Source organism: Tursiops truncatus, chromosome 14 (assembly GCF_011762595.2).
Source record: "Tursiops truncatus isolate mTurTru1 chromosome 14, mTurTru1.mat.Y, whole genome shotgun sequence".
Lineage (NCBI taxonomy): Eukaryota > Metazoa > Chordata > Mammalia > Artiodactyla > Delphinidae > Tursiops > Tursiops truncatus.
Window position 1 is genome coordinate 57,778,507 of NC_047047.1, and position 15,373 is coordinate 57,793,879.

At 33.9% G+C, this 15,373-nt stretch overlaps 1 protein-coding gene across 5 annotated transcripts in view; it reads left to right on the top strand.

Annotated features, from left to right (window-relative positions):
• The window catches only part of SOS1 (SOS Ras/Rac guanine nucleotide exchange factor 1), a 151,100-nt gene that overhangs the window by 73,453 nt on the left and 62,274 nt on the right, over positions 1 to 15,373 (top strand). For all 5 annotated transcript variants that reach the window (XM_019942786.3, XM_019942784.3, XM_019942785.3 and 2 more), the window contains 4 exons: positions 4,953 to 5,084; positions 7,107 to 7,271; positions 10,187 to 10,396; positions 12,910 to 13,053. In XM_019942786.3, coding sequence (XP_019798345.1) covers positions 4,953 to 5,084; positions 7,107 to 7,271; positions 10,187 to 10,396; positions 12,910 to 13,053 — 651 coding nt within the window. The remainder of the gene's footprint in view (positions 1 to 4,952; positions 5,085 to 7,106; positions 7,272 to 10,186; positions 10,397 to 12,909; positions 13,054 to 15,373) is intronic.

Genomic DNA, 15,373 nt, shown 5'->3' on the forward strand with positions numbered 1-15,373 from the left:
ATGTATACATATATCCCCATATTTCTTCCCTCTTGCATCTTGGTTATCTGTTTTATACACAGTAGTTTGTATGTTTATCCCGGCCTATTAATTTATCCCCATTCCCACCCCCTTTCCCCTTTGGTAACCGTAAGTTTGTTTTCTGTGTCTGTGAGTCTCTTTCTGTTTTGGAAGTAAGTTTATTTATGTCTTTTTTTCTTTCTTTTAGATCCCACATATAAGCGATATCATATAATTGTAATTGTCTTTCTCACTTAGTAGGATAATCTCTGGGTCCATCCATATTGCTGCAAATGGAATAATTACATTCTTTTTTATGGCTGAGTAATATTCCATTGTATATATATATCACATCTTCTATATCCATTCATTTGTTGATGGACAATTAGGTTGATTCCATGTCTTGGCTATTGTAAATAGTGCTGCAGTGAACATTGGGATGCATGTATCTTTTTGAATTAAGGTTTTCTCTGGATGTATCCCCAGGAGAGAGATTGCAGGATCATATGGTAGCTCTATTTTTAGTTTTTTGAGGAACTTCCATACTGTTCTCCATAGTGGCTGCACCAATTTACATTCCCACCAACAGTGTAGGAAGGTTCCTTTTTTCCATACCTTCTTCAGCATTTATTATTTGTAGACTTTTTGATGATGGCCATTCTAACCGGTGTGAGGTGGTACCTCATTGTAGTTTTGATTTGCATTTCTCTAATAATTAGCGATGTTCAGCGTCTTTTCATGTGCCTTTTGCCCATCTGTATGTCTTCTTTGGAATAATGTCTATTTAGGTCTTCTGCCCTTTTTTTGATTGGGTTGTTTGTTTTTTTTGATATTGAGCTGTATGAGCTGTTTGTATATTTTGTAAATTAATCCCTTGTGAGTCTCATCATTTGCAAATGTTTTCTCTCCCATTCTATATGTTGTCTTTTCATTTTGTTTATGGTTTCCTTTGCTGTACAAAAGCTTTTTAAGTTTTATTAGGTCCCATTTGTTTATTTTTGTTTTTATTTCCATTTCTCTAGGAGGGGGATCCAAAGAGATATTGCTGCGATTTATGTCAGAGAGTGTCTTGTCTATGTTTTCCTCTAGGAGTTTTATAGTATCCGATCTTAAATTTAGGTCTTTAATCCATTTTGAGTTTATTTTTGTGTATGGTATTAGAAAACGTTCTAGTTTTATTCTTTTACATGTAGCTGTCCAGTTTTCCCAGCGCCACTTATTGAAGAGACTGTTATTTCTCCATTGTATATTTCTGCCTCCTTTGTCATAGATTAATTGACTATAGGTAAGTGGGTTTATTTCTGGGCTGTCTTGTTCCATTGATCTATATTTCTGTTTTTGTGCGTGTACCATACTGTTGTGATGACTGTAGCTTTGTAGTATAGTCTGAAGTCAGGGAGCCTGATTCCTCCAGATTTGTTTTTCTTAAGATTGCTTTGGCTATTCAGGGTCTTTGTGTTTCCATACAAATTTTAAAAAATCTTGTTATAGTGCTTTGAAAAATGCCATTGGTAATTTGATAGGGATTGCATTGAATGCTGTAGATTGCCTTGGGTAGTATGGTCATTTTGACAATATTGATTCATCCAGTCCAAGAACACAGTATATCTTTCCATCTGTTTGTGTCTTCTTTGATTTCTTTCATCAGTGTCTTATAATTTTTGAAGTACAGGTCTTTTGCCTCCTTAGGTAGGTTTATTCCTAGGTATTTTACTCTTTTTGATGTGATGGTAAATGGAACTGTTTCCTTAATTTCTCTTTCTGATCTTTCATTGTTGGTGTATAGAAATGCAACAGATTTCTGCATATTAATTTTGCATCCTGCAACTTCCCTGAATTCCTTGGTGAGCTCTAGTTGTTTTCTGCTAGTGTCTTTAGGATTTTCTATGTAGAGCGTGATGTCATCTGCAAACAGTGACAGTTTTAGTTCTTTTATTCCAATTTGGATCCCTTTTATTTCTCTTTCCTTTTATCTTAGACTTTTTTCCCCGTGAGCTGAATTCTTAAATTTTAAAAGTTTGCATTTCCTTTCCCATTCATTTTTTCTTTAACTTTCTTTTCCTTCACATCCTAAAGAATCTTTGTAATTTCTAATAAGTTTGCCATTCACATTTTGATTTCCCAAGTGATTTCACAGTATTTTCTACCTTTCTAGACAGAAAAAAAAAATTCTTCTACACATTCTAAGCCTTTATTACTATTAATAGCACTTCAAAAGTACCTCCAGGTCTGAATATTTACACTGAAGTGCATGTGTAGGAATTTTTATAGATCCTAGAATGTTTCTATTGGAATTGATCATCAAGATTATCTATTTAGACACCTTCATTATGTAAAGGAAAAGACAAGGTTCTGCTAATAAGAGACAGAGCTGAATTGCAAACCTAGCTCTCTATCTTTTATTTTTCCCAAAGCCACTAAATATCAATCAAGGTGGAATTTCTCAATTTAAAACAAAACTATTAATCTTGAAAGTGGCATCTTGAAAGAGTATCTTGAAAGAGTAATAGACTTTATTTAATTCATGAATCTTTCATTGATCATTTCTCCTTGGGCTTCTTTACCTTAAATTATATAAGATAATTATAAAAATAAATTTTATTTTGCTCTAAAATTGTAATTAAATTTGCCACTACAAGGTACAAAGTATTTCTTTCAGTCTGGCCTTTCCACATTCAAGGCATCTATTTTGACCTTATTAATCTTTCCCATGACCTTTGGTATTACCTCATAAATATACAGTCCACTAATACACAAGTAAGTTTAAAATGTTTTCTTCATCATTATTATTTTCCCTTTCTTGCCTTCTCTTTTAGCATTCCTGACTTTCCTTCCCCTTCTTTCTCAAAACAATAGATAAACTCAGAATTAGGTTGATAAAATTGAGATGGGCAAGGATTGCTGTTCTGTTTTCTTTCTCTTCTACCTCAACCCCTGCCTACAGTTTGCCTTGTAATTCTACTGATGATTTTTCTTCAAAGATGTATGTTAAATGTATTTAGAATTATTAGATTGAGTTCACCTTCTGTTCTGTTCTCCTGCTTTCTATCACCACTACACAGCAGTGCTTTTTAGATTCTAGGTCATCACCCCTTATGCCCAACTAACATTTTTATAAATGAATAGGAAAAATCAGTACATTGCCTATAGTAAAAGAAGGTTTTGTTTTATGAAACTTTGTTCCAGTGTACTATGTATGTGATATACAAGAATGTAATGTAAAATGTATTAAGATTTCTTACTATGCATTGAGGTCCCCCCCACCAAAAAAATGTTAGCCATAGGGCTATACTATTATAAGGTCTGTAATCATTTATTCAGTTAACCATGGGTTAAACCCATCAGTATGAAATTTTTAATTGGGAATCATGGTAAAGTTAGTCCTAAATCTCTTGTCATTTTTGGATTATCAAGTCTATAGTATTGATTTGGAAAAAAGGAAAAGAATTCTTGTTTTGGACATTCTGTTCCACCCTTTTCCTTCTTCCTTTGTTAGTCCTTTTTCACCTGCCGAACTCCCCCAGTATTTTGGACCTTTGTATTGCCTTTATTATATGAGGGTGTAGCATCCTAGCAAATAGCTTTTCAACTAGACATTTGAAAATGTCTGTAAACTCCATTTTTAACTACAATAATTTCTGTGATTAGATTTAAAATGATCACTTCTTTTTTTTTTTTTTTTTTTTTTGCGGTACACGGGCCTGTCACTGCTGTGGCCTCTCCCGTTGCGGAGCACAGGCTCCGGACGCGCAGGCCCAGCAGCCATGGCCCACGGGCCCAGCCGCTTTGCGGCATGTGGGATCCTCCTGGACCGGGGCAGGAACCCGTGTCCCCTGCATCGGCAGATGGACTCCCAACCACTGCGCCACCAGGGAAGCCCTAAAATGATCACTTCTTATATTTAGAAGCTGACTTATCCTTGAACATAGATGAAGAGAAAATTTCTTAAATTTGAATGGGTTAAACTATTTTCAGTTTATAAATTTGTTATTAACATGTCCTGGAATCAATGTTTCCTTTCCCTCCACAGAATATCACATAGCAATCTTTTTCATTTTCCATCTTAGTAGCAATTGACAAAACTTTTAATTTACACTTACAATCAGGAGTGATGTTAAACAGTTTTTATATGTTACTAACTAAATACGGAGCAATTTAAAATACATGTTAAAATTGTGTAATAGCGACCTCTACTGGTTTTAATTATGGTATACTGAAAGTGGATTTTAAAAACTTCAGAGCATGAAAGTAGTACCTTTTGTTTGAAGTGAATTATATTAGTTTATTAAAGTCGGGAAATTCAGCTTTTACATGAGCTCTTTCACTTTCAATGGAAATTCTAACCGGATAACTGCTGGATTAAAATGAAATATCTTGATAAAAATTAATAACCTGTGGAAGATTCAAACTCTAATGATAAGCTACAGTGTATTAAAGTTGCTGTTACTAATGTAAACCCTTGATTTCCATGATTTATAAATAGTTTTGAAGTCAAGTACCTTTGCATGATGGATAAAGGAAAAAATTCTTAGAAGTTTCAAGTAGAAAATGCTATTTTAGTTTGTAATTGGTGTTGAAATAAAGGACAAATGAGAACTGGATTTAGATATTTTCTTTTTAAGCTTAGGTCTTGTTCCTTGAAATTTTATATAAGTAATGTTTTAAATAGCATCTACTCATTCTTGTCATTAGCTTTACCACAGTGAAGTTGAAATTCAGAATGTGATTTTTCCCCTAGTTAATAGAAGGAACATTTAGTCTCTTAATTGTGTAATTAAGAAACTAGTACATTGGCAGTTATGGTTTTCTCTTAGCTTAGGTATGTTTGTAGTATAAATTATACTACATGTGAAAGCCTGCTTTTGGTATTCTTTGATTTTAAAAGTAAATTGTAAGTGAATAACACTATTTAATATATTTGTTGCTTAGTTGTTATTTTCCTATTTTCCAAGGAACGTGTTCAAAAAAGTTTCCCTCATCCAATTGATAAGTGGGCAATAGCTGATGCCCAGTCGGCTATTGAAAAGAGGAAGCGAAGAAACCCTTTATCTCTCCCAGTAGAAAAAATTCATCCTTTGTTAAAGGTAAAACTGAAATACTGCCTTCTTGCCTTTTAAAAGCAAAATAAAACCCATGATTTTCAAACACAAAGAGTATGTTTTACGGATAATAGAGTCAACTGAAGAGTGACATTCTCTCGTTTTAATTTTTCCAGGAATTTATGTCATGGGGAGGGATGATATAATAGGAAACTATAAGTTGGACAACATGACTTAAAGTAATTTCATACCAACAGTAATAATCAAGCAAATTGAAAGCACTAAGAAAAGTTATAATTGTGGATTTTGTTCATCTCAGATGTTAATAGAACCTCAAAGAGAACTTGTAAAACTCCTTTTTTTGTTGGCTAGACCTAAGTGTCCCTATAAATCCTTCACATAGTTAGACGTGTAGGGACCTCTGTGAGACTGCCATAGGGCTATGTGTAATCTCTGAACAAAAATTCCATAAAGATCACCTATACTATTTAGTCCTATTTGTCATTTATATTAGTCAGTCAGTTGAATCTCTCCAGAACTAATAGAAAAAATAACTGCTGGGAACTCTAATAATGTGATTTCTTTTTTATTTAATACAATGAACAAACTATTGATTAACTCTCACATCAAAAATATAGGTATGATAATAATTAAAACCTTAATAATACTTCTCTGATATCAATAATTCTATGTGTACTATAATACAAGTAAAATGCTAATGCTTGCATACATTATCTGTAGGTTTTATTATTCAACAGAGTTAATTATTATCATCCCCACTTTGTAGATGAGATAACTGAGGCAGAAGGTGATTAAGCAACTTTTAGTTCACAGGACTCTAAGTGAATAGCATTAGGAAATCCACGTCAGTTTGATCTTGTACAAGATTTAAGACTGAACACTTGGGTGATTAAGACTATCAAAAGGTTACATTTTGTCCTTTGTTGTTTGAATAGAAATATCTACCTATATCTTACTAACTGGTCTGAGGAAGTAAGTTCAAGTTATAGAAAATTACTAAGCTGTTAGTCATTGCACTTCTTTATAATTCTCTTTTCATGATTTTTATAGCCATACTTTGAATTATATTCTAAGAGAATTAACAAGTTGAGGTATGTGCATGCTGTATTAATGATTCTAAATGTTGCATTTTAGGGTCTAATTGTGGGTATCATTTCAATTTATTAATATATCCATATCACTATAAACAGTTAATAGTTTTTACATATTCTTAAAGGTAAATGCAACCTGTTCCCAACTTATAAGTAAACTTTTTTTTTAAGTATAGTTGATCTACAATGTTATATTAGTTTTAGGTGAACAACATAGTGATTCAATATTTTTAGAGATTATACTCCATTTAAAGTTGTTATAAAATATATAAGTAAACTTATTATTTTGAAGGTTTTTTTCTTAATTGGATTGTTTACAAAATAGAATTTATTTTCCTATAGGAATTGGTCAGCACCACAAAAGCCCATACTCTCTTTGAAGTCTAAAAATAGGACTATTTAATGTGCCCTTAATAACCACTGTTGTTCAGCAAGACATAGCATGAATTTTTTTCCATAGAAACAGCCCAGATACCAGGAATGAATGTACCACTAGGGTTTTTAGGAAGCCCAGGTTCCTTTGGAAAGAAGGATAGAGGTATAAGGATGGTAGATATTCCCAGATACCAATAATATATTAACTCTTGTTCTGCATAAAGGAAAAAACCCTCATTTGTCATTCTTAATTCCAGGTATTCTGAATTAGGTAACAATGAGCATTTTTCCCCTCCCCCAAACTTGGGCTTCCATTCCTAGTTTAGGGATTATCTATTTACTTACCTGTACTTTTTAAGTATTTTACATGATCATAGGTAATTTTGCCGTACCTTTTCTTAGTTTACATTTTCAAATAGCAATATGTATATTATTCATAGATGAACTACTTAAAATTAAATGCTGTTGATAATCACACGCCTCAGTAAAAGTTAAGCTAAACTGTATACACTTTTTAAAAACTCAGTGTGTCAAATTTGTAGTAAATAATTTTAAACATGCTTTTCTTTTAATTTTTCAGGAGGTCCTAGGTTATAAAATTGACCACCAGGTTTCTGTTTACATAGTAGCAGTATTAGAATACATTTCTGCAGACATTTTAAAGCTGGTGGGGAATTATGTGCGAAATATACGGCATTATGAAATTACAAAACAAGATATTAAAGTGGCAATGTGTGCTGATAAGGTAGGATACAGATCTATATGTTTTGTTCTTAAATTTTTATTCATGACTTACTGGGTGCTAACATACTACTTAGACTGAATAAAATTGTATATTGTTTGTTAGGACATACTTTTAGTACTCTAATGGCAAGAACTCCAGATATCACTTTATGTAAATAAAGTATTATATATATAGTATTTAAATGTGTTTAAGTATGTCATGTAGCTTTTCTTTTATGTGTTGCTGCATGTAGGGTTAATAACAGTAATAATCTCTTATTAGCGAATTTCTTAAATTTTTATTTGCATTGGAAGACTTAGAAGATTATGGATTTACTTGAAAAGAATATTCAAAAATGTAAAAATACTGGGTTGGCCAAAAGGTTCATTCGTAAGATGGCTCTCTAGTAGCGCTTAGTTGTCTTTAACTTCATTTGAAACAGTTTTGTTAGATTGTATTGTGACAGCTGTCATTTCAGTATGCATTTAAAAAAGACTTATCAAAATTGGTGAATTTTTGTGTAGCCATTTTAATATTGAAGATGTAAGAAAAACAACATTTTCGGCATATTATGCTGTATTATTTCAAGAAAGGTAAAAATGCAACTGAAACACAAAAAAAGATTTGTGCAGTGTATGGAGAAGGTGCTGTGACTGATCAAACGTGTCAAAAGTGGTTTGGGATATTTCGAGCTAGAGATTTCTCTCTGGATGATGCTCAACAGTCAGGTAGACCATTTGAAGTTGATAGCGAGCATATGGAGACATTAAATGAGAACAGTCAACGTTATACCACGTGGGAGATAGCTGACATACTCAAAATATCCAAATCAAGCATTGAAAATCATTTGCACCAGCTTGGTTATGTTAATCGCTTTGATGTTTGGGTTCCACATAAGTTAAGTGAAAAAAATCCTTGACCATATTTCCGCCTGCAATTCTCTGCTGAAATGTAATTAAAACATACCATTTTTTAAACAAATTGTGATGGGCGATGAAAAGTGGATACTGTACAACAGTGTGGAACGGAAGAGATCGTGGGGCAAGTGGGGCAAGATCCCACCAACCACACCAAAGGCCGGTCTTCATCCAAAGAAGGTGATGTTGTGTATATGGTGGGATTGGAAGGGAGTCCTCTATTATGAGCTCTTCTGGAATACCAAATGATTAATTCCAGTAAGTACTGCTCCCAACTAGACCAACTGAAAGCAGCACTCGACAATAAAGCATCCAGAATTAGTCAACAGAAAATGCATCATCTTCCATCAGAATACCGCAAGACCACATGTTTCTTTGATGACCAGGCAAAAACTGTTACAGCTTGGCTGAGAAGTTCTGATTCATCCGCCGTATTCACCAGACATTGCACCTTCGAATTTCCATTTATTTCAGTCTTTACAAAATTCTCTTAATGGAAAAAATTTCAATTCCCTGGATGACTGTAAAAGACACCTGGAACAGTTCTCTGCTCAAAAAGCTAAAAAGTTTTGGGAAGGTGGAATTATGAAGTTGCCTGAAAAATGGCAGAAGGTAGTGGAACAAAATGGGTGAATACATTGTTCAATAAATTTCTTGGTGAAAATGTATCTTTTATTTTTACTTAAAAACGAAGGAACTTTTTGGCCAACCCAATACTAAGTTCTTGAGAGTTTAATTTCTTTGCCTAGCTTTCTTTATGTTTTTTTTTCCCTAGCTTTCTTTAGATACTACTTGTATGGTTTTACTATGATTATGTTAAGAGCAAACATTTATTGAAAGTTAAGCATATATGCGACTTATCTCATTTGGTCCTTATGATATCCCTCTAAGGTAGATGCTCTTATCTACATTTTATAAAAGGGAAACTGAAGTTCAGAGAGATAAAGAAATTGGTCTAGAATTTTCTGAGAAGTTTCAAAGCCTAGACGTGCACTCCAGATCTGAGTCTAAGTCATTGCGCTGTACTGTCTCAGTAATTTTATTTTATAAAAATGAGTTTTCAGAAAAGAAAATATTTTCTGATGAAGCATTTCACTCCCTTTTTTCCAACTGTTATTGATTCGGAATATTCTTTCTGATTGCCGAATCCACTTAAATATATTTTAGTATATTTGTTCTTTCAGAATGTAAAAATCACCTCATCTGAAGGATTTCAGATGCTTTTATTTTTTAATGAATGAGTATTTGATTTTAAAATAGTTATTTTTCAATGAATATAAAATATTTGATACTTTTAAGTGAATTGATAAAATATTTCTGAGTATGTAGTACGTGCTCACACAGAGAAGAGATGCAAGAGAAATATAGAACGAGACTGTAAATTTGATGAAAGGGTACTTACATTTGTGAAACAAGCAGAAAGTAATACAAGATAAAATATTTTATTACGTTATAGGGATAATGATGTTGAAGTTCACAGGAGGGAAAAGATAAGGTTTAGCAAGAGTAGTAATAGTAGACTTCTTGGATAATGATGTTGAAGTTCACAGGAGGGAAAAGATAAGGTTTAGCAAGAGTAGTAATAGTAGACTTCTTGGAAAAAAACAGGACTTATTTTGATCAATCACCAACAAATGTAGGAATTATTCAAATATGAATTATGTGAGGCCCTGGAATGAAGTGGTGATGTCAAGGTTATGAAACAGAGGAAACTAAGAGAGAAATCCAAGACAAGATTTGGAAACAAATTAGAAGTAATACACGGTTAACAAGAGAGACAGACAGACAGATACTTGTATTGACAGAGAACTTGGAAGAGGCAGTTTGTGATACCTGATGTAGAATTTTTGTCTTAGAGAAGCTGTGGAGGGGGAAATGACATTATATCCGAGAAGAGGTAATTGTGTGTCTGCTTATTATCATTTAAGAACTGTATTCAAATAATAGCTTAGGGTGCTTCACTTCAAGTTGAACTACAGATTCATATTTTATTATACTTTTTTCTATCTCTGACTGTAGGTATTGATGGATATGTTTCATCAAGATGTAGAAGATATAAATATATTATCTTTAACTGATGAAGAGCCTTCCACCTCAGGAGAGCAAACTTATTATGATTTGGTAAAAGCATTTATGGCAGAAATTCGACAATACATAAGGGAACTTAATTTAATTATAAAAGTTTTTAGAGAGCCCTTTGTCTCCAATTCAAAATTGTTTTCAGCTAACGTAAGTATCATTGAATAAATGTATATCATTGCATGTGTTGTTAATTTTACATGACCACTCAAATCTGAATTTGTATAGTTCATGATTGCTAATTGGTCCACTTTTTAAAAGTAGTGGGATTTAATTCATCATGACTGTGATCAAAAATAAAGTTGCTACAACAGTTTTGATAAATTAAACATCAGAAATTAAAAGACAAAATCTAAACTAGACTGATTGTGTAAGTACAAATGAATTCACAGACTCTTCCATGTACTCCAAAGAATAAAACGTCTTGTTTAGGTGGAAGGTTTCTATGTTTAATTTGACTCATTTGTATCATTGAACCAACACTTCATCAGGGCTGCCTATATTTTTGATGCCATACTTGGCAATGGGGATTCAAAGATGAATAAAAAACCGTTCTTCTGTCAAGTTTAGTCCAGTCAAGACAGAAATGTAAACTTTAAATTAAGTTGCAATACAATGTGGTAATTACCATAAACAGAAGTATGACAACAGTATTTTGGGGAGCACAAAGGAAGGTGCCAATAACTGAAAATTAGAGAAGGGACTGCTGATCTTATAGTAGTAATTAGACCAACCTTATTGGGTCCTGGAGAAATGCTAAATGGGAACAGTTGAGATTGTCTAAGGGAGTTGCATTCTAGTAATTTCTAGAAGTGTAGCTACATAGTCACAGGTGACTGATGGAGAAGTGGTGCTCACAACAGAGGCTGAGACTGGTATTCACTCACTGTTATGGCAATGAGCAGACATTAAAAAATAAAGGAGTGGATTTTGAGTCGCACAAATCTGTAAATACAGTAAAAAAAACTTTGAATTGTTCACTTTAGGATGAATTGCATGGTATGTAAATTATATTTTAATAAAGTTGTTTAAAAACAAAGTGGTAACGAATAGGCAAAGATTTCTTAGGACACAAAAATCAAGAACCATAAAATTAAAAATTAATGAATTAGACTTCATTAAAATGAAAAAAACTTTTGCTCTTTGAAAAGAATTGTCAGAAAAATTAAAATGTAAGCCACAGATTGTAGGAACCTGTTTGAATTACATATATCTAACAAAGGGTTTGTATTCAGAATATATAAAGAACTTTTGCAATTCTCAATAATAAGAAAAACAGCCTGATATTTTAGGTGGGCAAAAAATTTGAACACTTTATAAAAGAAGGTATGCCAGTGACCAAAAAGCACATCAAAAGATGCTCAACATTAATAGTCATAAGGAAAATGCAAATTAAGACCATAATGAGACACTACTACACACTCATTAGAAAAGCTAAAATTAAAAAGACTGACAATACTGAATGTTGAAAAGCATGTGGAGCAACTGCTTTTGGGAATGTAAAATTCCCACATTGCTTCTGAGAATGTAATCTGGTATAAATATTTAGGAAAAGAATTTGGTAATTTCATATAATATTAACCATAAGGTAGCCATACAACCTAGCAATTCCACTACAAAATCACAGTTGGGTAAAACATCCCTTCAAAGTTCAAAATAGACCAGTGGATTTTAATGTGCAAAATTTATATAGTTTCAGATTCTACGTTGCAACTAACCTTTAAGAAGCTACCATTTATTGACTTGTATAATACCATAAAAAGATATTCACTCCATATATATGAGATTTCCAGAATAGGCAAATCCATAGAGATAGAAAGTGGATTAGTAGTTGCCAGAGACTGGGGATGGGTGTGTCGGGGAAGAATGGAGAGGGCTACTACTGGATACAGCCTTTCTTTTTGAGGTGATGAAGATGTTCTAGAATTTGATGGTAGTGACGATTGAACAGGCTGTGAATATGTGAAAGTACACTTTAAAAGGGTGGATTTTATGGTACGTGACATATCTCAGTGAAGAAACTATGCAGAAAAAGAAAAGGGTATCCACAGTTATTTGAATAGACTCCTCCATTTTCCAACTACATGTCTTTGTAAAGCTAGATTTTCTTCATATGCTTTAACCAAAGCAACATATCACAACAGATTGAATGCAGAAATATACATGAAAAGCCAGCTATCTTCTATTAAACTAGGTGTTAGAGATTTGCAAAAATGTAAAACAGTGCCATTCTCCTCACTAAGATTTTTAGTTGTTCTAGAAAAATATAGTTACTTTTCATAAAAGAACTCTTTATTGTTATTTTTAAATGAATTAAATGTTTTATAATTTTCTTGGTTTTAATTTCTAATATAGTAAATGTTGATAGTAAATAATTTCTAATATAGTAAGCAAAAGCTCTTTGGAGTTTTCAGTAATTTTTTTAAGAGTGTGAAGGAGTCCTGAGAACCAAAAGTTTGAGAACCAGTGACCTAGAGAAATGTTTTTTGCAAACTGTACTTCATTGCCAAAGGAATTCTTTGTCTTTTACTTATATTTGTAAGTTGTTAAAATTTCTCACTGTATCTGCCATGTTAAATTTCATGATTATAAAATGACTTACTGGCTCAAAATTTGTTTTATTATACCACCTAACTGAATTCATGTGTTTTTCATCCCAACAGGATGTAGAAAATATATTTAGCCGTATAGTGGATATACATGAACTTAGTGTAAAGTTACTGGGCCATATAGAAGATACTGTAGAAATGACAGATGAAGGCAGTCCCCATCCATTAGTAGGAAGTTGCTTTGAAGACTTAGCAGAGGTAAGTAATTATACACCAAAAAAGTCTGCATCTAGAAGGCCCGACATTTGAATTAAAATTGGAATCTGAATTCTTGTTTCCAGCTAACATATACATTAACTGCTGACTACTCAACTATATTGCCTCTTCCTCAAAGGGTCATTGTCAGCATTTGTTTCCATTATCTCACGAAACTTAGAAAAAGTAGTTTCTCATCATTATAAAAAACAGATCCCACAGCTGACACTTAATTGGCTATCTTATCAATGAAGAGGCCACAGAACTTGGACCTGAGGTCAAACTACTTGTGTTCCAGTCTAAAATCTGCTACTTAGTAGTTGTATGTGTCCGTGGGCAATTTACTTCACATCTCTAAACCTCTCTAGCTATATTTGTAAAAGAAAGATAATAATAGGACTCAGGATTTTTTGAAAGTTAAATAACTTTCCTGAAATATTTAGCTAACCAGCTTCATACAGCTACTTAATATATGGTAACTGTGCATAATTATTTAGAATAGGAGGGATAAAGTGAATAGGGAAATCAAGTCCAGGACCTAGATGATTCAGATATCATAGGGGGAGAAAAATGATAACCTTCTCCTTGATATGTCAAGTGCTAAAATACTGAGTTAGCCCTTACAAGTTAGCATTGATAGTCATTCTGAAATTTCTAGCTCTTTGTTCTCATTTCGAAATCAACTATATCTTTTTTTTTTTTTTTGCGGTACGCGGGCCTCTCACTGTTGTGGCCTCTTCCGTTGCGGAGCACAGGCTCCGGACGCGCAGGCTTAGTGGCCATGGCTCACAGGCCCAGCCGCTCTGCGGCATGTGGGATCTTCCCGGACCGGGACACGAACCCGTGTACCCTGCATCGGCAGGCGGACTCTCAACCACTGCGCCACCAGGGGAGCCCTGAATATTTTTTTTATAAATTTGTTTATCTTATTTATTTTTGGCTGCTTCGGGTCTTCATTGCTGTGCACAGGCTTTCCTCTAGTTGCGGAGAGCGGGAGCTACTCTTCATTGCGGTGCACAGGCTTCTCATTGTGGTGGCTTCTCTTGTTGCAGAGCCAGGCTCTAGGTGCGTGGGCTTCAGTAGTTGTGGCACACGGGCTCAGTAGTTGTGGCTTGCAGGCTCTAGAGCACAGGCTCAGTAGTTGTGGTGCACAGGCTTAGTTGTTCTGCGGCATGTAGGATATTCCCGGACCAGGGCTCGAACCTGTGTCTCCTGCATTGGCAGGCAGATTCTTAACTGCTGTGCTCCCAGGGAGGCCCAAGCTACTGAATATTTTAAAAACCAAACTTTTTTTTTTAATTTAAAAGGGAAGGTAAACTAAACTTCTCAGCACATAAAATGGGCTTGTATTCAGAAGATAAGAAAAACTAAACAACTGTAAACTCTCTTTAAAATTTAGAAAAATTTATAGATAATAACAAACTTTATTTGATTTTAAAACATTTAGGAAAATCACCAAAAGAATAGAAATACTACCTATATCTTACAATGTACAAGAACTGTAGGAACACTTTTTAATCTTTTCCACTGATAATAGGAAAGAATAATGAAGTAAAGAAAAAGTAAAGTAACCTCATTTAAAATGGCATAGTACAGTTGGCCTTCTGTATCACCAGATGTGGAACCCACAGATACAGAGGGCTGACTGTAATATGATACAAATAAATCCAACTACATTATACTACTATGTTAGTAACTCAGTATATGTAAACTGATGAAACTCGCCTATTTAAAGAAAGTACTTATTTTTTATTTTTAAAAGTCCATTTCTTGCAGCTTGTAGAGACACACCCAAAACAGAACCACAGAAATATTTAAAATAAAGGGATTGGGCTTCCCTGGTGGCGCAGTGGTTGAGAGTCCGCCTGCCAATGCAGAGGATACGGGTTCGTGCCCTGGTCCAGGAAGATCCCACATCCCATGGAGCGGCTATGCCCATGAGCCATGGCCACTGAGCCTGCGCGTCTGGAGCCTGTGCTCTGCAACGGGAGAGGCCACAACGGTGAGAGGCCCGCATACTGCAAAAAATAAAATAAAATAAAGGGATTGAAAAGTCAACATATGAAAACAAATAAAGGGAAGCTAGTATATAAATATCAATTGATATAATTAGGAAAAGTAAGCTTGGTGGGGAGGACATTAGAGAGGAACACTACCTAAATAGGAAAAGGGACAACGTCATGAAGATACAACAATCATGAATGTATGTGTACGTGATTATAAAGCCTCAAAATATAAGAAATAGAAACTGACAATTACGAGAAATGGAAAAAAATTTACTATCATGATAGGAAATTGTAGCACATCTCTATCACAAACAGAA